Source organism: Protopterus annectens, chromosome 7.part0, assembly GCF_019279795.1.
Source record: "Protopterus annectens isolate FY-2018-M chromosome 7.part0, PAN1.0, whole genome shotgun sequence".
Taxonomy (NCBI): Eukaryota; Metazoa; Chordata; order Ceratodontiformes; family Protopteridae; genus Protopterus; species Protopterus annectens.
The window spans coordinates 905946385-905974071 of NC_056739.1; the positions used below are offsets into that span (position 1 = coordinate 905946385).

Genomic DNA, 27687 nt, shown 5'->3' on the forward strand with positions numbered 1-27687 from the left:
TTGGAAGTCCCTACAAGCCTAGCCATGTTAATCCCAAATATCCCCATTTGTTCTTTTTTTTTAAGTAGTTCCCAGAACCAATTTGTGAGCAGAATGGGTCTGTGATCAACAATGGCTACCATTGTCCATGAGAGACATGGGGGCAAATTTGCGGTCTCCTATCTAGTTGTCTAGGTTGCATTTGAATAGAGTCAGAGAGGAGATGTTGAATAGGAAATCTATTCCAGAGAAGAGGCAGTCTCTGGGAACATATCTGTCTCCCCAGCATGATCTGTTAATGTCCCAAGCTAGGTTAAGATCCCTAGTGTGGAATAGTGTGTGTGTTGTACCTTTAAGAAGCACTTTCAAGGACAGCACGTGCATATAAATAGCAAGAACATGCTAGCTTCACTGGCATTTTGAGAGTGCAGCCAGAGTGTGAGCACGCATGAGTGTGTTAGCTAGTTTTTTACAAGTTTATCTAAGTTAAAGTTATTAAGCCTCAATCTTGATGTATTTGTACATAATAATGCTGCTTAAACGGAACCCACAGATGTTTGTCTGTTTTATCCTGACCAGCCGAGTGACATGGTGCCAGAACTGGGATTCCGGAGACTGTTTTTTAGAGCTGTGAGCTGCAGAGTTAACAGTGAAGGTAAACTACGAACCGACTACAAAAAAAGGGGCAGAAATGAAATAAAGGTAATGAAAACTTGCACAAACGATTTATTTTATCAAAAAGATAAAATGGAGCATTACAAGGGCACAGAGCGCATTGCTAAGCAAACGGGAGGCATACCAAAGTTTATTAATTAAACAAAATGTTTAAAATTAAGATATTTGATAAAACATTATCAGAAAAGCATACAAGGGATTTGGAATTACCTTGGAATTACAAAACGAGGATGTTTAAAGTAAAATGGGCATGTTTATAGTAAAACGAGTACAAGAAAAGTATAATGGGCATGAAAAAAGATAGATTAAACGAGCAAAAGGAATATAATAAAGGGCAAAAAGAGCACATTAAGTATAAACAAAGCAAGGCAACTTTGTAATTTTTGCATTTAAAGGCTGATTTTGGTATTTCATCCAGGAACAAGGAGGTCATAACATCCCTAACCTCATCCCTTATCAGACCCATTATCGAGTACAGTGCCACCTTTGGCATGTACCTTGCCAAGCACATACAGCAGCTGGAGAGCCCACAGAGGTTCCTTACCAGGAAAATCCAGGGTCTCAAACACATGTCCTATACAGATAGGCTAAAAGCTCTGTCCCTGTACTCAGTCTCATACAGACTGCTCAGAGGTGACCTGTGTCTGGCATACAAGGCCAGCTCAGACCCAGGCTTGATGGAGTTGTTGCATATCTGTAATCACTCTCCACTTGTGCAACCTGCACAGAAGGCCTTAGATTTATGTCCCAAACAATCTCCCATCTGTGGAATAGAATCCCTCTCCATATCAAGCAGAGTACCTCTGTAGCCCTCTTTAAGAAGAGCCTGGACAACTGGATGGAAACAGAAAATACACCCCTGGGATCCCACCTGTGTCCATGTTGGACAGGGGAAACAAGTGCTGACTTTGAGGGAATATGGGCCAAATTCTTGGCTAGGTTTATAAGGGCCTCCAGTCCAATAGCATAGTATCATCCTATGAACCTATGACTGCATGTATTTTGGCAAGTTACTGTGTTTTGGCATAATCTACTGTTTCACATTGATTGAAGCTATTCAGGGCATACCTAGAGCTATTTAAAGTATCTCAAACTGTGTAAAGGTGCTTCTGAAGATATGTGAAGGTTGCCAGTCTAGCTAGATAAAATTTTGTAGATAATTCTGTGATTTGTAAATGTTAATATAAGCCACAGTCTTGTTCTCTTAAATGTGAAAAGACTATTGGATGTTGAGCTGCAAAAATGTAACAACAATGCACTCTGCTGTAAGAAAGCTGGTAAGTCAAGTATTTTATAACTGTTTTGATCTCATGGCTTGGAGCCATGGTGTCTGAACCAGCAGATTCTTTCTGTTGTTTTGAGACCATAGTTAATTGCTAGATTTTACATATATGATGTATTTAATTACTGTGGTTTCCTGATCAGGTGCAAGCTTACTAAGAAATGTAAATGTAGAGTTTCTGTTAGCCTGGAAAACCAGAGAATTGTTAAGAATGATGTAATCTAAAATGAGTCAGCAGGATGTATTATCAATTTAATGGACTTTCTCAGAGATGGAGTGAGAGATTTTTGGTTTTGTCTTGAGAACATCCAACTCACCAGCACACTGCCTGTGCACTGTATGTAAGTAGGATCTTAGACTTTAGTGTCTCTCTTAGAAATAGCTAGGAAATAGGAAGATTAGACTAGTTGTTTTCTGTACTGATGTCAGAACTATTCTACAATATTTTGAGGATTTTCCTGTGTCTGTACTCTCGACTAGCACTGTGTAGTAAGAAGTATTGTCTTGTGTTTTTATTATTTATTATTAAATATTTTTAAACCTTTCAACTGTGGCTGTTTTGTGTAGAGGTAATTTAAGCTGTAGAGTACATTGCATTTATATAGTGATACTGTACAAAGCTACGCCAAATAAGCCTTGCTGCTCAGTCACACTTACCATTTGGATAATATTGCACAGTAATAATTGGACACCCATTGGTAAGGGCCTTTTTAATAGCTGATAAGTAAGTGCCCTGGTGGCAGTGATTACTACCTTATAGCCTGAACAGAAGGGACACAGCTAGTGAACCTGTGCCAGCCTTCCCCAGGAGTGTCTGTGTGGTTGTATATAAATCATATCTCAAAGTGTGTGTGTGTGTGTGTGTGTGTGTGTGTGTGTGTGTGTGTATGTGTGAGCTACTTGTGCAGGGACACAAGCACTGGTTGGACAGAGAGAGTGCTAGGAGGACTTGGCTTGGGACCCTGGCTAAGGACCCCACTCTACACCTGTACCAGTGGGGAGTCTTATTGGGTACCTGGAAGGAAAGGGAGAAACCAGCCCCAGCCTGACTGTGATCTGTGTGTGCTCTTAAGGGAAATTGTACTTTACTGTGTGTGTATTTGTTATCCTTCCAAATGTGTATGCCCCTCACTGGTGTTAGTGGTGAGGATTGAGGCTCCTTGATTACTAGGCCAGTGCACGGGCATCACATATTAATTGGTTAGCAATTGGCTTGTAGTGGTGTGCATAGTGAATTCCTGTAGCTTGTGTACAGTTATCACTGAAGGTGTTTTTGTAAACTAAATCAGCCACACAGTGAATATTCAGAATTCATATCACAATTGTTTTATTTCTTTTGCTAGCTTAGTTAGTCAGGGTGAGCAGGCAAGCATGTCAGCAGAGGAGTATCACAAGCTGTCAGGGAGCCATTTGGCTGAGATGTGCCAGGCTAAGGGACTGGTGCATGGAAACCTGACTAAGGCAGACATGATTGCAGCTTTGGTAACAGCTGCATCAGAAAACAGCAGTCAGGAGGACAGTCAGACTGGCTGTGGAGATGTACAGTACTCAGAGAATGGACAGCTCAGCCTTTCTGCAGAGGACTTAAAAATCCATCTGGAGCTAAAGAGACTTGAGTTGGAGGCCATGCGTTTGGAAACAGAAGCAGCAGAGAGACTGAGACTCTTCAGGCTGAGGTGAATGAGAAACTGCCATGCCTGGAAGCTGAGGAGAAGGAAAGGCAGAGGCAGCACGAAAAGTCGATTTTGACTCTTCGCCAGAGTCATGGAGGTAATGAGGAAGGGAGTAACTGGATCCCAGAAGCAGAAAAGGTCTGTAAATTTCTTCCGCAGTTTACAGAGGGGGATAATTTTGATAGTTTCATTCATATGTTTGAGAGGGTATGTAAACAGTATGATGTTGACCAAAGGCACTGGGTACGGTTCCTGACCACCTTACTCCATGGTAAAGCTGTAACTATTTTGTCCAAAATGTCTGACATTGACTGTTTTAATTATACTGCTGTTAAGAATTGTTTGTTAGAAAAACTTATTGGAAAAAGTTTTGTGAGCATAGATGAAAGGCAGATGAAAGTGTGTGTGAATATGTTGCTAAACTGAGCACTTATTTTCATAGGTGGATGAGTGGATGTTAGGTCACCCCTTTTGAAGGGCTGGCAGACCTTTTGGTGAGGGAACAAGCTCTTGGCACTTTGCTTGAGGACATGAGGATCTAGTTAGCTGATAGACAATGTGCTACGTCAGAAGAGCTGGGAAAGAAGGGAGACCTATACCTATCAAGCAGGGCATCCCTGCCCAGAAAAGGGACCCCCGGTACTGCTTACTGGTCTAAAGGAACCCATGGTGGGCAGCCCAGACTGCCCCAACAGAATCTGCCAGTAGCAGGGGAAGCCACTAGTCCAGGTACATGTCCAGGACCTAGGGTTAAATGTTTTGAATGCAACCAGTGGACCCATGCGGCATACAGATGTCCACAGAAACAAGGTGGGGAGCAAAAGGTGAGAGAGTCAGTAAGTGGAAAAGACAATGCCATTAGTAGGTTCTCTTGAGACAACAGGGGTACTGAACTACCATCCTGCAGATGTCCTGATAGGGAAGGATTTTGATAATGCAGTGCCATGTGCTCATGCAGTTACACGGAGAAAGACTTGGAGACAAGCATGTGGGCATGGTGGCCTGGGGGAGACCCAGTCACACTGCATACTTTCAGCCAAGAGTGGTGAGGTGGTTACTTCAGGGAGGGAGCTACTCTGTAGCAGTGAGACTGGAAGTGAGCCACAGCTGCTTGTGGGCACTGATGTTCCCTTGGACAGAGTGACTGCACAGGTAGAGGTGAGTAGTAGTACCCAGGCTGACAGTGAGGCACCGCTATCAGAGGATGCCAGACTTCCTATGGAAGGGGAGCTGGGAAGGGTTACAAAGAGAGTTGAAACAGGCTCAGCTCTCAGACCCTACATTGCAAGGCCTGAGGCAGGTAGCTAGTGTGGCACCTGATTTTCAAGGGAAGGGGGAATCTGTTTACTGGGACAAAAGGTTACTGTATAGAAAGTGGACCCCTGAGGGAGGGCTAGAAGGTGAGAGAATACAGTAGTTTGTATTACGTAGAGCCTACCTTCTGGTGTTTCTAGCCATTGCCCATGCTATTACCTTTGCAGGTCATATGGGCATAAAACGTACAAAGAAACATATTATTCAGAACTTTTATTGACCTGTAATTTCCAGAGATGTAACAGGGTACTGCAGGACCTGTGAGCAGTGCCAAAAGGTAGGCAAGGCATTAGACAAGGTGAGACCTCCCTTGATGCCTTTGCCTGTGATTGAGGAGCCATTTCAGAAGGTAGCTATGGATATTGTGGGGCCTCTGAGTACCCCAAGTTCCACAGGGAAAAAGTATATCCTAGTGGTAGTAGATTATGCAGCAGGATACCCTGAGGAACTGGCTTTGTCCTCCGTTGAGGCAGAAAAGATGGCAAATGCTTTGTTAAGAGATTTTCAGCAGGGTAGGTTCCCAAAAGAAATATTGACTGACAGAGGTGCTAATTTCATGTCAGACCTGCTGGCTTTTCTGTGAAAGTACTGCGGGGTGAAGCACCTGAAGACCACCCCCTACCATCCCCAAACTAATGGTCTTGTTGAGAAGTTAAACACTACAATCAAGTCCATGCTACGGGCATTTGCAGACCAGTTTAAGAGGGAGTGGTACAACTGTTTGCTCCATATGTTTGCTTACAGAGAGGTTCCCCAGGAATCCACAGTTTTTTCATCATTTGAGTTGCTGCATGGGCATAGGGTGAGGGGACCTCTAGATTTAATTTGTGATGAGTGAGAGGGTGAGCGTGAATCTCACAAGGAGTCTGTTGTGGCATATGTCCTAAACCTCAGGACAAGGGTCAGGGAACTCATGGGTTTGGCCCAGGAGAACATGGCAGAAGCCCAACAACAGAAAAAAGTATGGTATGACAGGAATGCTCAGGCTAGAGATTATGCTGATGGGCAGCAGGTAATGGTTCTCATTCCTGTCAGACACAAGCTGCAGGCAGCTTGGGAGGGACCCTGCAAGGTGGCAAGAAAGGTAAGTGATGTTAACTACATGGTAAAACTGCTAGGCAGGAGGCAGGGGCACAAATTGTACCATGTTAACATAATGAAACCTTACCATGATAGGGAGGCCCTTGTGCTGAGTATTTTCAGTGGATTGCAGGAAGAGTCTGAGGGAGATCTGGTGATGGATCTCCTCAGTGAGGCTCAGACTGACATCTCAGTGGAAGGGGTAGCAATGTCCCAGCAGCTATCTCCTACCGAGGTTTGAGAAAACCGAGCAGTGTCACAGGAGTTTGGGGACATGTTCACTGAGAAACCAGGGTGCACTCACCTGGTGCAGCACCAGGTGGATACAGGACCCTAAAGGCCTATAAGGCAGGCCCCTTATAGGGTGCCTGAGAGAGTCAAACAGACTCTGAGGGAGGAGATACAGGAAATGTTGGAACTAGGGGCAATTCAAGAGTCCACCAGTCCCTGAGCCTCCCCAGTGGTGCTGGTGCCAAAGAAGGATGGCAGCACCAGGTTCTGTGTGGACTACAGGAAATTAAATAGTCACACAGAGTCAGATGCTTACCCCATGCCTAGGACAGATGAGGCCCTAGAGCAGCTGAGTGGGGCTAAGTATCTTACCAAGGGTTACTGGCACATGCCCTTGACTTTCAGTGCTAGAGAGAGGTCAGACTTTGTGACTCTTTTTGGCTTGTATGAGTTCACAAAGATGCCCTTTGGGATGAGGAATGCCCCAGCAACTTCCCAGAGGCTGTTAGATCATATCCTAGCAGGAGCAGGAGGGTTTGCCCTTCCTTACCTAGATTATATTGCCATCTACAGCCATTCCTGGCAAGAGCATTTTCAACATGTCAGGGAGGTGCTAGACAGACTACAGAGGGCAGGGTTGACCATTAAGCCCAACAAATGTCAGGTGGGAATGACAGAGGTCTCCTACCTGAGACATAGAGTGGGGAATGGTAAGATCAGGCCAGAACCTGCCAAAGTAGAAGCCATTCAGGCATGGCCTGCACCTGTTACCAAAAAGCAGGTGAGGGCATTCTTAGGGACAGCAGGTTACTACAGAAAGTTTGTCCCCAGTAATAGCACTGTAGCTGCTCCCCTCACAGACTTGACAAGAAAGAACAGTCCAGATAAGGTAGTGGGACCACAGCATGTGAGCAGGCATTCCAGAAGCTTAAAGAAGCTTTGGGAGGACCCCCCTGTGTTAGCCAGTCCAGATTACAGCAAATAATTTGATGTGCAGGTGGATGCTTCTAACCATGGGGTGGGGGCTGTACTTAGCCAGATTTCATCAGAGGGAGAAGAGCACCCAGTAGTTTATCTCAGTTGTAGGCTCCAACCCAGGAAGTAATGCGATGCAGCTGTAGAAAAGGAATGTCTAGCCATAGTGTGGGCACTGCAGAAACTTCAGCCTTATCTGTATGGAAGAAAATTCACTGTAGTGACAGACCACAATCCCCTAACATGGTTAAACAGAGCCAGCCAGTAAAATGCCAAGTTGATAAGTTGGACCCTAGGGTTGCAAGCATATGATATGTCAGTGCAGCATTGCAGTGGGAGTAGCAGTGCCAATGTAGATGGGCTCTCAAGACAGGGAATGGGGTAAGATATACTCAGATAGACCTAACCCTCTCAAGCAACGTTTCTCAAGGGTCACTTGAAAAACTAGTTTGAGTTCTCCCGGGTGGAGCTATGTTAAGATATGTGAAAGCTGCCAGCCTCGCTAGATAGAATTTTGTGGATAATTCTGTCATTTTAAATATTAATATTAGCCACAGGCTTGTTCTCTTAAATGCGATAAGACTGTATTGGATGTTGAACTGCAAAAATGTAACAACAGTGCACTCTGCTGTAAGGAAAGATGAAAAGTCAAGCATTTTATGACTGTTTTGATCTCAGGGCTCGGAGCTGTGGTGTCTGAACCAGCAGATTCTTTCTATTGTTTTAAGACCAGAGTTAATTGTTAGATTTTACATATATAATGTCAATAATTACTGTGGCTTTCTGACCAGGTGCAGGCTTACTAAGAAATGTAAATGTAGAGTTTCTGTTAGCCTGGGAAACCAGAGAATTATTGAGAATGATGTAGTCAGCTGGGTGTATTATCAATTTAAAGGACTTTCTCAGAGACAGAGAGAGAGAGCTTTTTGGTTTTGTCTTGAGAACATCCAACTCACCAGCACTCTGCCTGTGCTCTATATGTAAGTAGGATTTTTGACTTTAGTGTCTGTCTTAGAAATAGCTAGGAAATAGAAAGATTAGACTTGTTGTTTTCTGTATTTATGTCAGAACTATTGTGGTGGTGCTGCGGTAGCGTTGTCGCCTCACAGCAAGATGTTGTGCCGTTCGATTCTCAGCTAGAGCGTCTTCTGTGTGGAGACATGCGTGAATGGGTGTACCTTTGTTGAAGGTTGTGCGTCAGGGCTGGCAAACTCAGCACGTAAAAAATCTACTGCCAATTATTAGCGGACCGGAGTTCCGCTGTAGCGACCCCTAACCGGGAAAAGCCGAAAGACACAAACAGAATGTCAGAACTATTCTGCTGTATTATTTGAGCATTTTCCTATGTCTGAACTCTTGACTAGTACTGTGTAGTAAGAAGTGTATTGTCTTCTGTTTGTATTATTTATTATTAAATATTTTTAAAACTTTTAACTGTGGCTGTTTTGTATAGATATAATTTAAGGTCTAGAGTACAATGCATGTATATAGTGATACTGTACAAGGCCACTCTCAATAACCCTTGCTACTCAGTCACACTTAACCATTTTGAGAATAATATTGCGCAGTAATAATTGGACACCCTTTGGTAAGAGCCTTTTAGTAGCTGATAAGTAAGGGTCCTGGTGGCAGTGATTACTACCTTATAGCCTGAACAGAAGGGGCATAGCTAGTGAACCTGTGCCAGCCTTCTCCAGGAGTGTCTGTGTGGTTGTATATAAATCGTATCTCAATATGTGTGTGTGTCTGTGTCAGCCACTTGGGCAAGGACACAAAGCACTGCTTGGACTGAGAGAGTGCTAGGAGCACTTGGCTTGGGACCCTGGCTAAGGACCCCACTCTATAGCTGTGCCAGTGGGGAGTCTTATTGGGGATCTGGAGGGAAAGGGAGAAACCAGCCCCATACTGACTGTGATCTCTGTGTGCTCTTAAGGGAAATTGTACTTTACTGTGTCTGCATTTGTTATCCTTCCCAATGTGGATGCCCCTCACTGGTGTTAGTGGTGAGGACTGAGGCTCCTTGATTACTGGGCCAGTGTAAGGGCATCACAGTGCTTACAGTGTATGTTTATTACTGTGCATTTATTCTGAAGAGTTTATCATGTGCAAAGTGCAAGTATTTTGTAAAGTGCCATTAAAATGCAGCCATTTCAAAATGTTTCTTGTGATGGGTGTGTCTGTTCGCAGAGTACCACCATTACATTGTGTGTCTTGCACTATACAGAGTTATTTAGCAAAGTACAGCCATTTTGGGAAAGTTCCAGTGTGATGTGTACTGTTTATTTGCAAAGTGCAGTTACTTCGAAATGTTTTTACTCTGAGCTTCTTCTGCCTAGTTTGTTTGCACAGTGCTGTTATTTTGAAATGTTTCTTACATTGATCACTGTACAGTGAATTTGAGTATTCTTGTGCCAAAGAGACTTATTTCGCAAAGTTCATTTATTCAGAGGCATGGTGTACTATTGGGCATAATTACAAGTACTGGCACAAATTTCTGGCGTATGTGCATGTGTGTGTGTTCGTGCATACTTGTAAAAGCCTTCACTGGTGTGTGTTAATATGGCAGAGACATTTTGCAGACCAGGTCCACTTGTATTTTATCAGACTATTGCAGAGAATTGGAGAATATTTAAGCAAGAGTACAATATTTTTATACAAGCAGGTTATTCTGACAAAGATGCATGCACCAGGGCATTCATTTTGCTTAACTTGGCTGGTTCACAGTCCATTGAAAGAGAAAGTTAATTTGTGTATGTACCAGCAGTATATGAAGGAGAAGGGGAAGCCGTCATGTTGTACAGGCTGAATCAAGGAAAGATCCCGAGTGTTTGAAACGCAAATTCAGGGAAATATGCAACCTCCAGACAAATGTTACTTTAGAGATGCATTTGTTTTACATAAGATATCAAAAGCCAGGAGAAACTTTTGCAGCTTGTATAAAGCCTGTTTAGTGCTCAGGTCTTCCTCTTCTGTCACATTTCAATCCCTCACAGACTGCAAGTATCCTAAGGCTCTCCTAACTCCTTCTCTGCTTGTATACCATATCCTTAAGCTACTGCTCAGGTCTTCTTCTTCTGTCACATTTCAATCACTCGCAGACTCCAAGTATCCTAAAGGTCTTCTAACCCCTTGTCTGCTTCTATATGATATCCTTAAGCTACTGCTCAGGCTTTATTGCTTCTATTCTTCTTAACTCTCTCTCGCTATATGTCTGCATCACTAACTTTCTGGCTGCTATTTTCCTAACTGAAACTAATATTTTATTTTGCATGTACTACAACAGTCATAGTCACACATTGCACTACATATGTATTTTTTTGACACTAGCTACATCATGTATGATGAGAGTGACTATTATCATCTGTAATGTTTTAACTGTATAGAATTGTCTAGATGTGTAGCAGTTTGTTCTTTCAACTTATTTCTTGTGTAGTATTTCTAATGTAATTTGTATTGTTTTGGATTATACTGTATTTGTATTGTACTGTATGTGGAGCTTTCCTCCCCAGGCCTCTGCTGAAAACCGGTTCTGTAGACCCAGTCAGACCACCCCGGTAAACAAATGTCAAATAAATAAAATAAATAAATAATAAATTATATTAGTTGCCTGAGAAACAAAGTTAAATATTTTAGGTTTGGTGGTTTAAAAGATGAGTTGATAAAGGACATGCTTGTGGGAGGTATTAATAGTGCTGCAGTGAGAAAGATTTTGCTTCATGACAATGATTTAACATTAAGCAAAGCTATTGAGATTTATCAAATCCATGAAGTTACAGAAAGTTGCACAAGTTTGCTTGCAAGTGATATGAGCATGGTTTCAACAGGCTCCAGAACAAATGCAGACAGCATGCAACATGTGGCTAGCAGAAGCAGGCCTAAGCACACAGCAACTGTAGCCCCTGCGAGTGTGGCAGGTAAAACCCGTAGTTTTCCAGCAAGTTCTAAAATTAGTTCAGTGAGAAGGACATGCTCAGTGCAGTACAAGAGTGAGTCACCAAAACCCAAATCAAGCTTTATTGTTAACTGTCGCAATCGTGGTGCCAATCATGAGTCAAAAAAGAAAAGTGCTTAGCATTTGGTCAGCAATGCCACAGGTGTAAAAAAATGGAACCATTTTCAAAAGTTTTGCAAATCAAGTAAACCTCACACAGTTATAAAGAAGAGTTAGTTAAAAAAGCAAGTTGATCCTATAGGAAGCTGCAACCTTACTTTCTATGTAGATGGTGTATCAGTAATTGGTGAAAAGGCTGATGCAGTAAATTTGTTGGCAAGGAATGAAGTGTTTTGTGCTGTCCAGATCAATGGTAAACCCACAGAACTCAAAGTAGACACTGGTTCAAAGTGTAATGTTATGTCAGCAGATGCATTTGCTAAGGTGAAAGCTGGTGAGCAACTTAATGTGGTTAGTTGTGCAACACTTGTTGCTTATGGAGATGAAGAAATTCAAACCAAATGATTCAGTAGTTCATTCATGTTATTTGGCTAGGAACTGTTATAGCTTACTATTTTATGTAGTCCGAAGACCTGTGCAATCATTATTGGGTCTCAGAGACAGTTTGAGAATGGATCTGCTTTCCTTTACCAAAGAAGTTTGTCATATAAGCACATGTTTCAGTTCCAGTTTTACTGATGCTATCTTCTCAGAGTATTCTGATGTTTTTGATGACAAGTTAGGCAAACTTCCAGTTATGTATTCTATGAAGTTAGACCCAGAGGTTAGTCCAGTGGTCAGACCAGCAAAAAAAGTTCCAATAGCTATGCAGAATAAAGTCAAAGCTTGGTTAGATTAAATGGTGTAGCAAGGTGTAATCTGTCTAGTTACAGAACCAACTGAATGGGTGTCGCCCATGGTAGCAGCCCACAAAAATAGCTCAGATGAAATCAGATATGTGTTGACCCAAGAGATTTGAACAAAGCATTAAAGAGACTGCATCATCCTTTATGTACAATCAAGGAAGTCACAGCCCTAATACCGAATGCCTCTGCTTTTTCTGATGCAAAAAGTTCATTTTGGCAAGTGATGCTTGATCGCATATCTTCACTACTGACTACTTTCAGTACCCCATTTGGAAGATATAGATTACTCAGGATTGCCATTTGGAATAAATTCTGCAAGTGAAGTCTTTCAGTGTGCAGTGATGCAAATTTTTTTCAGGTTATCCTTGTGCCATAATAGTAGATTATTTATTTGTTGGAGGCAGTGAGCAAGCAGAGCATGACAGAAATCTTAGGAAAGTTATAGACAGAGTACGTGAAGTGAAATTGAAACCCAGTCCTCTGAAGTGCAAATTCAGACTACCAGAAGTTACATATGTAGGTCATTTATTCACTAGCACTGGCTTGCGACCAGACCTATCCAAGCAAGCAGCCCCTCTAGAGAAGCCCGCACCGGATAATGTTCAAGCTCTGCAACATTTTCTTGGTATGGTCAACTATTTAGGCAAGTTTATACCAGACGTCAGTGAGTTGATAGTACCTTTGAGAGAGCTGATGCACAAAAATGTTATATGGTCTTGGTTGGAACAACACCAGAGAGCATTTGAAGGCTTTAAACAGAAAATTGCTACCCTACCCTACATTAAGATACTACGATGTCAATAAGCCAATAACTCTTTCCTGTGATGCTTCAAAATTTGGTCTTGGCATAGTCATTCTTCAAGAGGGCAGACCATTAGCCTCTGCAACTAGAACTCTTATCTAAACTGAAATGCAATATGCTTATATTGAGAAAGAACTTTTGGCAATAGTCTTTGCATGTTCAAAGTTTCATGATTATATTTATGGTCAAGCTATTGAGATTGAAACTGGTCACCAAAATAGTCTTTGCATGTTCAAAGTTTCATGATTATATTTATGGTCGAGCTATTCAGATTGAAATTGGTCACCAACATCTAGTCACTATTTTAAAGAAGCCAATGCATTCAGCTCCAGTCAGATTACAAAGAATGATGCGTAGGTTGCAAAAATACAACTTCAAAATGGTCTATACAATAGGCAAACCTCTTTATGTGGCTGATACATTATTCAGATTGCCCAGAAATACATCAGAACAGTGTAATGCAGAGAATTTTGACTTTAATGTCATGGAAGTGTGTAATATTTCTACCATAAGACTTGATGAGCTGAGAGGTCATACAAAGACTGATCCAGTTTTGCAAAGGTTCAACCACTTCATTAATGTTGGATGGTCATCAAAACAATCTAGTGTACCACCTGAAGTGCAAATTTATTTTCCTTACAGAGATGAGATGTTGATAGAAGATGACATTATTTTCAAAGGTCCTAAAATTGTTGTTCCTGCTTCCTTACAATGTGAATATATCCCAATTTTGCATCATGGTTATGACACTGCCATCCCAGCTATCTGTAATTTTGTAAATAATTCTGTGTCATTTGTCAATATTGATATGATTTATACAGAACTGTATGTTATGTACTGAGCATCAGAAATGTAACCACAGCATACCTTGCTGGAACATAGAAGATTAACTTACGAAACTTCAAGAAAATAAGTTTAAATTAAGTGCTTTACAATGTGCTATAAAAGTTAGTTTCAATGCAGCAAGGAGACAGGATGTCTAGAGCTAGAAATTTTCTTCTGTTGTCTTGGATAGAAGTAGTTACTAGCTTTAAAATGTAAAAAGTATTTTATTGCTTTATGACTTCCTAGCAGCTCTATATTATGTCATCGAAGAGTCTCTTGGAAAACATAATAACTGACACATATACAGTGGAGACTGTAAACCACGAATGGCCACATCCATGAATTTATTCTTCAGGAAAATATTCAGTTGGCCGTTATTGGGAATTGCCCTTTTCTTCAATGTAGAGTGATCTCGGAGTTGGTATATTTAGTTAGGGAGAGGAGTGGGGGGGGGGTGAAGCCCCCCATTTGATTAGTGTTTTAAAGTTTGTTTTTTATTTTACGGCCACATGAATTTTTTCCAAAGGAAAAAATTTGCGGACGTGACCGTGGGTTTCAGCATTTGCTGTATATGTGTCTATTATGTGTTTGAAGAAGAGACTCTTTGATCACATAATATAGACCCTTTCCTAGCAGCTGCACAGTTCTGAGAGATATGTATTTTTAACACAGAGATGTTAAAATTCTGTTAAGTTTCTGTTTCGCCTGGGAACTGAAGTCAGATGACAAAGAATGATGTCACCCAAGCTCACCCAGCAGTAAAATGTGATATTAACTTAAGAACTCTCTCAGAGAGAGAGAGAGAGAGAGAGAGAGAGAGAGAGACTGTACATTTTGTGTTTTGTCTTTGACCTGGAAACATTCATCGTCCCCAGCATCTGCACTTTCCTTGCTAATAGTATGTAATCAGGGTACAGTAATTTCTTTTAGATATAGATAGAAGTATAGTAAAGATTGGTTTAGCTGTTTTCTGTATTTATTTAAGACAGTCCTGCAGTATTGTTTTAAAATATTTCCTGTGATTTTGAACTCTGAAGTAACTGTGTTTATTTTCTGAGTATTGTCTTGTTCTTTTATTATTTACTATTAAATACAGTATATGTAAACCTGTCTTTGTGGGTGGTTTGTTGTGTACTTTCATGTGTATGTGGTGACACTGTACAATCCAGTCCTAAAATAGCCTTGCGCTTGGTCAAAACTACCATTTGGATAATAGTAACATTACACAGTAGGATTGGACACCCTTTGTAAGGGCCTTTTAGTAGCTGATAAAGAGCTGTGTGGTGGCAGTGATAACTACCTCATAGTCTGGGCAGTAGGGGGCATAGCTAGTAAATCTATGCCAGCTTTTTCCAGGTGTGTGTGTGTCTGTGTATGTAATGTGTTTATATGTAAATCAAATCTCAAAGTGTGTGTGTGTGTGTGTGTGTGTGTGTGTGTGTGTGTGTGTGTGTCAGCTAACTGGGCACTATTGGTCCAGTACCCTGTCTGTCTAACCAGTGCTTTGTGTCCCTGCCCAAGTAGCTGACATACGCACACACACACACACACACACACACACACACACACACACACACACACACATACTTTGAGATTTGATTTATATACAAACACACACACACACACACACACACACACACACACACACACACACACACACACACACACACACACACACACCTGGGAAAGGCTGGCACAGATTTACCAGCTGTGTCCCCTTCTGCTCAGACTATAAGGTAGTTATCACTGCCTCTAGCCAGCTCTTTATCAGCTACTATAAGACCTTCACAAAAGGTGTCCAATCCTAATGTGTTCTGTTCTGAAGAAGTTTCCGTTGCTTGAGGAAATGAAAGCGCTTAACTTGTGTATTTTTATCTTGCTATGTATTAAATCTTCATGAATTACTACACTGGACTGAAGTGTCTGTTTGATGGTGACGTTTTTTGTGGGACAGCCTTCATCGAGTTCTGTTACGGGATTTGTTTTGCATTTACTAGTCTTATTTTCCCGTTTTTCCATTAACTGTGTTACTAATGTGTAATGTTACTATTATCCAAATCATAGCTTTGACCAAGTGCAAGGCTGTTCAGGAGTGGCCTGTACAGTGTCACCACATACACATGCAGGTACTCTTAAGAGCTTAAATATGTCTCACAACAAACCTGCCACAAAGATAGGTTTAAATATATTTAATAATAAATAGAAGAACAAGACAATACTCAGAAAACAAACACAGTTACTTCAGAGTTCAAAATCACAGGAAATATTTTAAAACAACATTGCAGGACTGTCTCAAATAAATACAGGCAACGTCTAAACTAATCTTTACTATATTCCTATCTATATCTAAAAGAAATTACTATACCCTGGTTACTTACTATTAGCAAGATAGGTGCAGATGATGGTGATGATGGATGTTTCCAGGTCAAAGACAAAATACAAAATGCACAGTCTCTCTCTGAGGGAGTTCTTAAATTAATGTCACATTTTACTGCTGGGTTAGGTTTGGTGACATAACTCTTTGCCACCTGACTTCAGTTCCCAGGCTAAACAGAAACTTAACAGAATTTTAACATCTCTTTGTTAAAATTACATATTTCTCAGAACTGTGCAGCTGCTAGGAAGTCATAAAACAATAAAACGCTTTTAAATTTTAAACCTAGTAACTACTTCTGTCCAACGCAATAGAAGAAACTTCTAGCTCTAGACATCCTGTCTGCTTGCTGCATTGAAATTAACTTTTATAGCACACCTTAAAACACTTAATTTCAACTTATTTTCTTGAAGTTTTGTAAGTTAATATTCTATGTTCCAGCAGGGTATGCTGTGGTTACATTTTTGAAGCTCAGTACATAACATACAGTTTTGTATAAATCATATTAATATTCACAAATTACATAGAATTATTTACAAAATTCCAGATAGCTGGGCTGGCAGTGTCCCATCAGGAATCCTTGGAAATAACTAACCCTGAGAAATGTTCACAAAACACGAAACCTTTGCAAAACTCAGAAATATTTTGGCAGACTCACTCAGAACAGCTTTTGCAGTATCAGAGGAGGTTAGGAAATATCAGAATATTGTTACAACAACCTAAGAGCAGTATAGTAACAAACAGGTGGAGTTTCTTTAACAAGTGCAGGCTGAAAAACAGTGTTATAAATTCAACAAAGTAAATAAGTGCAGCACAGAAATCTTAAATATCACTGAAATAGTTAGAGCAACTGCAAAAATATATACTTAGATAAGCTTTGTAGTTCCAGATGATTTTACAAGCAATCAAGTCTTGTAGAAACAGGTGCTCAAGCCAGGCACAAGGAAGCTCTAAATAAATAAATGAGCATAGTCGCAGAAAAATGTAATTCTTTTACATGAGCAGGATGAAAGACGTTCAAAAAGTTAAACTCTCAGGCCAGTCAGATGAAAACACAGTACGCAGTTGACCAGTAGTTTCAGAGGAGGCTAGGAATTATCAGAATATTGTTAAAACAACTTAAGAGCAGTACAGTAACAAACAGATGGAATTTCTTTAACAAGCTTGTGCTGAAAAAGCAGTGATAATGTCAACCAAATAAATAAATGCAGCACAGAAGTCTCAAACATCACTGAAACAGTTAGAGCAAGTGTAAAAAAATATACTTATCTCAGCTTTGTAGTCCAGATGTTTTTAGAAGCAGACAAATCTTGCAGAAACAGGTGTCCAAGCCAGGCACAAGGAAGCTTTGAATAAATGAGCCCTTGTGTCTAATACATATAAGACTTCACCAGAAAATGAGTAGAGCCAGAAAATAATATATTTTTGTAACTTCTCCCAGTAGTCATGTGGTCTTGGGCAACCAGTCATCGAACCAAGCGTTAAACTACTGTACTCATGTAATCAAGTTCTTAAAAGCATATGCTGAACAATAGAACATAAAAAGCACAACGTCTGTGGCGAAATGCAACATATTAAAATATAAAAAATCAAAATACATGTCGCAAAATTAAAGCTTTGCTGCTCATGTTTTTAATACACTAACAATGGTGATTTTGTCATTCAGACCAGGGGGAAAACCAGCACTTAATTTTAATTGCCAGTAAAGATCTCTATACTCTTCCTTGTCTTCCCTGGTCCACCCCAAATGTTCATTAAAATTTGATCTAATATAAAACACTTAAAACTGCTATGAGCACAAACCCTATTGCATCTAAATAAAGCATTAGTGTCAACTTGTATGTTCTTTGTCATGCAAATGGTTATATACACATGTATATATGTGTGTGTATTTATGTATGAGTGTGTGCATGTATGTGTGTGTGTGTTTATATATATATGTGTATGTATATATATATATATATATATATATATATATATATATATATATATATATACATATATATATATATATATACATATACACACACACACACACACACATATGTGTGTATATATATATATATATATATATATATATATATATATGGATTCACTTTATAATCTCGAAATCCTGAAATACCAAATCTCAGAATTTCGAGACCATAAAGCCGAAAGCTCTAAATACCAAAATCCCACCAAAAGCGCAAATTTTGAAAAAGCGAATCCTACACTAACCAGACACCACACACATACACAAACACACACCTCCCCCCACACACAAACCTACACTACATACAAGCAGGGGGGCAAGCCCCCCTGCACCCCCCTACTTAAATATACTACCTCCAGGGTCACACTACACAGACAAATACATGAAAACACCACCACACACCTACATTCCCCTTGCACACACACACATCACAGTCACAACACACACTGACACACACTAAAGCCCCTAACCAACACCCTTAAACATGCATACTTACCCGAACTTCCATTCAAACACCGCAACACCAGAAGCACTACTTCAACATCTCTGAACATCAGGATTTTGAAATTCGTGCTTTTGGGGTTTCGGTATTTAGAGCTTTCGGCTTTAAGATCTCGGGATTCTGAAATTCGGTATTTCAGAGTTTCGAGATTATAAAGTGCTCCTATGTATATATTTTTTTGGGGGGGGTTTCTATGCGTGTATATGTGCTTATATATATATATATATATATATATATATATATATATATATATATATATATGGGTCTACTTTGATACACTGAAAACTCATTTCACTGAATTTCAGTTCACCCTCAAAAAATCGCTGAAAGCTCAAATCACTGAAAACTCATTTTACTGAATCACATTTCACTGAATGTAAGTACTGTTGGGCAAATAAAATGTATATGCCATTTTCCCCACTGTAGCGCGATCCTGTAGTTAGTATATATAGTCAGGGGGGTGTGGGGGGCACAGCTCCCCACCTACTTAGTTTTATATTTATGAATATCATTTCATTGAAAGCTAACAATATAAAACCAAAAGTAGGTGAGGGGTACACCCCCACATACCCCAGTGGGGGGGTTGTGTCCCCACACCGCCTAACTATGTATACTAACTACAGGATCACCCTAAAGTAGGGAAAGGGGCATATACATTTTATTTGCCCAACAGTACTTACATTCAGTGAAATGTGATTCATTAAAATGAGTTTTCAGTGATTTGAGCTTTCAGCAATTTGGTGTGTGTGTTTTGAAATTCAGTGAAATGAGTTTTAAGTGAAACAAAGTAGACCTGTATGTATATGTATATGTGTGTGTATATATATATATATATATATATATATATATATATATATATGTGTGTGTTTGTGTGTATTATATGTGTGTGTGCATGCACACATATATGTATGTATATGTGTGTGTGTGTGTGTGTGTGTGTGTGTGTGTGTATAAATATATATATATATATATATATATATATATATATATATATATATATATGTGTGTGTGTGTGTGTGGTTCCCCTTTATAATTTTGAAATACTGAAATATCGAATTTCAGTATCTCGAGACCATAAAGGCGAAACTTCAAAATAGCGAAACTGCATAAGTGCGAATCTGAATATCTCAAATCCGTGCTTATGCATTTACGCTACGTTACGTGAAGTGTTTGGCTGGGATGGTGTCTGGAATTTAAGGTGAGTGAGTGTATGTGAGTGTTTTTGTAAGTTGTACTGGTGGGTTAGGGAAGGGAGGTGAAAGTATGAGTGTGAATGTTGGATGTGTTGGTGCTTGTGTGTGTGTGTGTATGTGTGTGTGTGTGTGAGGGGCTGTAGAATGGATGTGAGGGTTTTTTTTTTTCTGTTTGTGCGATCTCAGAGTTGGTATATATAAGTCAGGGGATGTAGGAGGGCTTGCACCCCCCTGCTTACATGTAGTGTAGGATTGTGTAGTTTGTGTGGTGTGGGTAGAGTGGTGTGTGTGTTGTGTGGTGTATGGTTGTGTATGTTCATGATTGTGTGTTTCATGCTTTTGGGTTTCTGGATTTTGAGTCGTTCACCTTTATAGTTTCGAGATACTGAAATTCGATATTTCACTATTTCGAGATTATAAAGGGGAACCGTATGTATATATGTGTGTGTGCGTGTGTATGTATATATATATATATATATATATATATATATACGTATATATGTATATATATATATATATATATATATATATATATATATATGTGTGTTTGTGTATATATATATATATATATATATATATATATATATATGTGTGTGTATATATATATATATATATATATATATGTGTGTGTGTATATGTGTGTGTGTGTGTATGGTTCCCCTTTATAATCTCGAAATACTGAAATATCGAATTTTAAGGTGAGTGAGTGTATGTGAGTGTTTTTGTAAGTTGTGCTGGTGGGTTATGGTAGGGAACTGTTACTATAAGTGTGAATGTTGGATGTGTTGGTGTTTGTGTGTGTATATATATATATATATATATATATATGTATATATATATATATATATATATATATATATACATACACACACACACACACACACACATATATATATATATATATATATATATATATATATATATATATACATATATATATATGTATATATGGGTCTACCTGAAAACACCGACATGCCAAAACACTGACGACGAGAACACCGAGACCGGAAGATCGACAACTGAGATGACCAACAGTTTAAAAGCCCGATGCTGAGTACACCGACATGTTAAGGTAAATGTGCGATAGTTACAGACTTTAGGGTTAGGGGCAGGTTAAGTGAGTTTGGGTGCGGGTAAGGTAAGTATGTGATAGTGACAGACTTTAGGGTTAGGGGCGGGTTAAGTGAGTTAGGGTTAGGGCGTGGGTTAGGTGAGTGTGCGATAGTGGCGGACCTTAGGGTTAGGGTTTGGGTTAAGGTTAGTGGATAGATAGTTGTGTATGTAAAGTTTAGTGTAGGTTTGTAAGGTTTGTGGTGTGCTTGTGTTGTGTGTGTTTTTTTCGGAAAAGGTATTTGTTTTGTTGATTGTTGGGATTGGCGTTTGTTGGGCATGTGAAGTTTCATGCTTTTAAACTGTCGGTCATCTCAGTTGTCGATCTTCTGGTCTCGGTGTTCTCGTCTTCGGTGTTTTGGCGTGTCAGTGTTTTGAAGTAGACCCATATATGTGTGTGTGTGTGTGTGTGTGTGTGTGTGTGTGTGTATATATATATATATATATATATATATATATATATGTACGTGTGTGTGTGTGTGTGTGTGTGTGTGTGTATGGAGATATATATATGTGTGTGTGTGTGTTTACGGTTCCCCTGTGTTTTATCAATTGTACATTTGTTCGACAAATGCAGGGTGGATATGTCGGTGGTATGGAATGTTGATACAGGTAAGTGTTATGGCTGGAGGGGTGAGACAAGTGTGTGTGTGTGTGTGTGTGTGTGTGTGTGTGTGTGTGTGTGTGTGTGTGTGTGTGTGAGTTCTAGTTTAGGGATAGATATAGATTTGTTTGTGTGTGTTTGTGAATGTCTGTGACTGTCTGTGTGCCTGTGTAGCAGCTGTGTTACAGGAAGATTTTAATGACGTTAAGGTATGGGGTTAAGGCTGGAGGAAGAGACAGAATTAGGATTACGGTTAGCACCCATTAATAAAGTGGAGCCCCTTGCCTTCGTTAGGGCAAATTACTGCTGTTTTATGTTTTAGCCCCTTCCTTTTTGTCTCTGGTAGGATCGAATTGAAAAGTGGGATTTCATCGTTTTGGCTGATGTACAATATCATGCTCCTCTTATGATCTACAGATAGAGGTGTTGCTTATGTGATGGTTCTTCCCTTCTGCTAAAATCTTAATCCTTAATCCTTTGTGCGATCTCAGAGTTGGTATATATAAGTCAGGGGATGTAGGAGGGCTTGCACCCCCCTGCTTACATGTAGTGTAGGATTGTGTAGTTTGTGTGGTGTGGGTAGTTTGTGTAGGTTTTGGACATGGATAGCTTGTGTCATTAGCAAAGCTACATAAGAAACTTGTAGTTATGTAGGCTGGCATTTATTTCTTTTGTTGTTTTTTTCTGAAAGCTCTCTCAGTTGTTTAAATACTTTGAAAATATAAATATAAAAATGCAAATCCAGTTTGATATGTAATTTTTTGCCTTTCAGCGTCAGTGTGTGGAATATGCTTTGAAGGCTCGTCCCTTGAGGAGATACATCCCTAAGAATCCTTACCAGTACAAGTTCTGGTATGTGGTAAACTCGACTGGGTTTGAATACATCATGTTTGTACTTATCATGCTGAACACACTCTGCTTGGCCATGCAGGTAGGTTCAAAACCTGTTGTTTATATACATTCTGATTCAGTACCTGTTAACTGATGGTTTAAAATTAGCGCTTTGTAAAGTCCAATTGTAATGAGAGTATTTAAACCATATAAGTAAAAATGTAACAAATGGGTTTGGCGTATTTCAGAGTTCACTAAGCAATGCTAGTGGATCTGAACCAGACTTGTATGAGTTGTCTTATTAGCTACACAAATCTAGATAATTGCAAGATGTCAGGTAAAAGGGAGTTTCAAGTTCAATGTAGTAATTATGTAGTGAGGTTTCTGAGTTTGAGGAACTTCCAATGGTAGACTCTTTTGAAGAAGGTTTTTTGAGTTTTCATAATACAGGCAATGTCAGTGTATGGCACTGTGAATGAATAGTCCAATCAAAGTGGAAATGGATTTCCCATTACAGCTATGTTCTTAATCTTTTCTTCTCTTCATGTAAGAGTTCTTTTCCCACCCCCAGACTGAATATAACAGCCACAGGATTGTAGTATTTGGACAGTACTGTATCAGTGTATTATGTCAGGCTGAACCATCAGACTTGTCCTATTTTATGCCACCTACAATGCATACACATTATGGGATACTTATAAACATGCTAGTAACTGTTGATGGGCAGCCTATACATTTTAATTATATTTGCAATCAGTCCGCTCATTCCTAGTTGAGTCAAGTACCATATTACATTTTACCCATGTGTTTGTTGAAATTGTTGTTTAACATTAACAAATCACTAGATAGAAGTTAAAGAGATAATGTAGAACACAACAGAGGAACAAAGAAAGGTGACCTTTACAGTTCAAGGAGTCTGATTACGAAGTTGGGGAGCTGCAGCAGTGATGCAGGAGCAAAGGTTGGACATTGCTGTATCACAGAAACATGAGCCAGTAACAAAAGATGCCCCAGTAAGGTTGCTCTGCAGTGTCAAAGATAGGAACGATGGGGTTGCATTAACAGTCTTCATAGGGATGGGAGTAAGATGTAAGGTCTTTGAAGTGGAATACCATCAAACCAAGAATGGGGCAAGGGTGCAGTCATATTTAGTAGGAAGGTTAAATGCTCCAGCAGTTAAGGTAGGGGAAGGCAGGGAGAGTTGGTGGATTGACATAGTGCATCATCCACTAGACAAAACTATAGAATGAGTGACTGCTGGAGAGAATAAAGTAGTGGGGTAGGATGAAAAGAGTAATGTTAATGGGGTATATGAGTCTGTGAGAAGCAGACTAGGAGATTGTGATTTCCAGGGTAAAGAGACAATATGTGTTAAATGTTGTCTTGGATCATAAAGGGTTCAGCCATCTAGTGGAGTTTGCACCAGTAGGACAGAATTTGGAATGTAGTCCTAAACCAATGCAGAGGGTGTCATTGATGTCCAAGTCAAAGCACCCATAACCAGCACTGATCATGCAACTGTGTGGTTTAGAGTAAGGGTAAGAATAAAATAGCAAAGGTAATGGTAAGGGATTTTAGAAGAGTGACTTATGCTGTGCTGGAGGAGTTTGTCAAGGACGAGTTAGGAGACTGGAAGCAAATTAGGGTATTAGCCAAGCTATGAGAATAAGTCACAGACTGAAGACTCAAGACTTGAGGAACAGGCATTTTTTTTAAGGTAGGTCATTTTACCCGTACGCTTGTTGACTATCAAGCTGTCTTCAGTCAGAGACAACCTTTTCTTTCATCTGTATGAGGAATTGTGCCCCATTATTTTATGTGGTGAGAACTGTCTAGGGAACCCATCATATAACTATAAGTGCTGTTTCTGCCCTTGCTGACATCTTGACAACTGACATTTTCTGTAGTCCTAACCTCATCACCTGAGCAGCAACACAGTTTGTCTTCCCCCGTGAGTGTATGTTCCTATGCACTCACTAATGAAGGTGACCTGAGTTCAATACTAGCATTCTGAGACAAGATAATTAATTACATTGCAGAATGTACAAATGGAGAAGGAGACACGAGACAGCATCATAAATAATTTAAAACAAGTGTGTACAAGTTCAAACAGTTCTTGTATTTTATTGTGAAGTACTCATAGGCAGTCAGATGTTATGGCTTGTCAATTCAACTAATAGCAATCCTCTCTATCAGGTTATCAGTAGCAAAGCTTCTGTCTTTTTTTTGATACAGTAAGGTACAGATGTAAAATAATATTTTACATCTTGAACAGAATAAATATATCTGACAAAGCCCTGATCTTATATACCTTCGTGTTAACAGCCTACATTAGCTGATTGATTGTTACATTCTACTTTTAAAGTTCGTTTTCCCCCATAGTAGGCTGCTAGAAAGTACAGTCCAGTATATTTCATCACTGTCCAATCTGCTAGAAAAGAAACTTTCTGGCACACTACACAGTTTTCTTACCTACTAGCTGCTGGAATTTCATTATGTACTAAGCAGCTATAAGATTAATTTCCCCCATCTCATTTAACTGGCTGTATAATAGTGCAGTCTGTAATTATTTTTCTTCTCTTCGGAACCAAAATGGGCTTCTTTCACTCTGGTTTCCAAGGTGACAACAGCATTTCAACTCATTTTCTGATAGGGGCAGCTGTGGCACAGGTGGTCCCTTTAATAGTTTTGGGCCAGGGATGAAGGGGATCCGCAAAACCAGGGATATCATTTTCCCTTCTCTGGCCAAAGACCTCAGAAGCCATGAAAGTGTGCCCTGCTGCTCCATTCTGGAAGAATGAGGGGCTGCATCACCATGTACCCAGACTAGTGGTTTACCATTACACAAGACAAATGGGTAATAGGGATAATAGCCATCTGTTATTTCATTCCATTTTATGGAAAAGTCCCCCTAAACTACTGTTCCATCTCCTGATGTTCCTCTCAGTCAGACAAAGGCCACTTTAAAAGAGGTATTTACTCTTCTCTCAGAAAGAGCCATCCAGGAGGTCCCACCAGACTGGAAAGTGTAATGATTTTATTCAGAGTTCTTTTTGGTTCTGAAAACAAAGGGCCTCAGTCTCATTCTGGACCTCAGCTTTTTCAACACCTCTGTAAAAAAGACCCTTTTCAGAATGGTCACTGTGCAGTCTATTCTTCCTTGCTTGTGGGATAACTAATAGATGTGCTCAGTAGATCTCCAAAATGTTTACCTAGACATCAGTATAGCAAGGGTGTCCAGGAAATACTTACTCTTCTGAATAAGAGCCAGTCACTATCAAAATGTATGGTAGTTGTTGCAGCCCATCTCTGACTCCATGGATTCAAGGTCCTCCCTTATTTGGATGACTGGCTCCTAGGCACCTCCTTGATTGAGTCACTCGAATGCCAGAGACTACTTACTACAGCTATGCAATTTCCTAGACATCTCATTCAGTTTGCAGAAATCAAGCTTGCAACCATTCCAACAACTGATCTGTTTGGGATGTCATTTAGACACTAGAACCTCTATAATTTCCCTTCCCTAGCTGAGAATACAGTCTCTGCACTTAACAGTGCAGTGTTTAATTCAGAGCAGTTGACCTACAGCCCATCTAGTATTCAGAGTTCTGAACCTAATGGCCTTTTCTATATTAATGTTTCAGTTTTCCCAATATCCCATGAGACTACTTCAGCGACTACTTCTGGTTCAATTTCCAGAACTGCATTTGTTACCTAGTCCTGCAGCTCTCATCTTCAGTAGTTGCTCACTTTTCCTCTGTTGCACTTAAACAAGCCATTTCATCCCACAATACCCTCAGTGATGGTGACCATGGAAGCTTCCTCCCTGGGGAGGGATAGAGAGGAGCAGTAAAGTGGGAGACTGGTCAAATGTCTCTGGACAGGGAATGTAGCCAAGATTCACATCAGTGTCTTGGAATTGAGGGCAGTCTTCCTTGTTGAGGGAACCAAGGTGTGATCTCTATCCAGACAGACAGCATGACCATTGCGCGATATATCAACTAACGAGGGAACGAGATCTTACCCCTTATGTCCTAAGGCCATGAGACTATAGCACTGGATGATGTTCTCACTCTGTTTTCTGGTGGCAACACACATTACCGAGAAAGTGAAAATTCTAGTGGACAGGGCCAGCAGGAATCTCCTAGAGCCTTACAAATGGTCCTGCAATCCAGTGGATGCTCAACAGACATTGAGACACTGGGGCAATCCTTCTCTTGACCTTTTTGCTACTGAAGACAATATCTAATGCAGCAGATTATTTACCATTATTCCCCTCCTGGAAAGGCATGCTGGGATGCTCTGTCATAAGTTTGGCCAACTGGATTATTTTATGCATATCCTTTCCTTACTGTTACTCCAAGATTTTTACAGAAAGCTCTATGGTACAGGGTAACTGTCATTCTCATTGGTGTATATTGGCCTCATAAAGTTGGTTTCCCCTCCTGAAGCCTCACCTGAGGACTCCCCTTGGCTCATATTTCCACTCCCCGATCTCATATTTCACCACTCTGGGGAGCCTCACCTGGACTTTCTTGTCCTGAAACTAACTGCTTGGTTTCTTCAGTTCCATTTATGGTGAGAGAATCTTCCCTTCCACAAGAAGTAGTTTACATTCTAAAAGCTTCTCAGACACCTTCTGCAAGAAAAATATACCACAGTAAATGGAAGAAATCTGTGGTGTGGGCCTATAATCAGGATGCTGATTCCTTTTCAGCCCTGTCTCAGATGTTTTATATTTCCTAACTACTGTTTTCCAGGAAGACTAGTTTTTCTGGCATTAAAGTTCAACTTGCGTCAATTTTGTCCTTCCATATTGGATTTCAGGATCATTCTTTGGTGTTTCACAAATTTTGCAAAGACTTTCTCAAAGCTACCTTCCAGCTCCGCCCACCAACAAAAGAACCAGTTCCACCCTGGGATTTGAATTTCATCCTAGAAGCTGTAACAGAATCTTCCTTTGAGCCTGCCACTACCTCAGAATTAAACATTTTGTCATGGAAATTGTTTCCTTGCTAGCAATTACATCTGCCAAAAGAGGTTTGGTTGCATGCTCTTCCATTAGTCTCTCTTTACATCATTTCTTTCAACCCTTCCACTTAACAGTATTTTTTTTTGCCAATTACAAAAACAAATAAGAACATGTTTTACATACCTTAGATGTACACAGACAGCTGTGTTTCTGTCTTCATAGGACTGTTCCCATTTGGAAAGATGAACAGTTATTTGCTCAGAATAAATTGGTAAGATGTTCAAAGTCAGCTTTTCAAGATGGCTGTCAAACTGGATTTCTTTCCTTTATGAACTCCACAGTAACCCTTATTCGGGCAGAATCAGAGCCCATTCCACTTGAGCAATGACCACTTTAACTGCCTTTTTCAGAGCTCACTTCCTTAATGACATCTGTGAGGCAGCCACCTCATCTTCCATACATACCTTCATCAAGCACTATAAAATGGACTGCAGTT

General features: G+C 40.0%; 1 protein-coding gene across 1 annotated transcript in view; it reads left to right on the forward strand.

Moving 5' to 3' along the window:
- CACNA1D (calcium voltage-gated channel subunit alpha1 D) overlaps positions 1–27687 on the forward strand; it is a 5051180-nt gene that overhangs the window by 3159310 nt on the left and 1864183 nt on the right. Inside the window, exon 28 of the mRNA XM_044077483.1 lies at positions 22161–22319. Coding sequence (XP_043933418.1) covers positions 22161–22319 — 159 coding nt within the window. The remainder of the gene's footprint in view (positions 1–22160; positions 22320–27687) is intronic.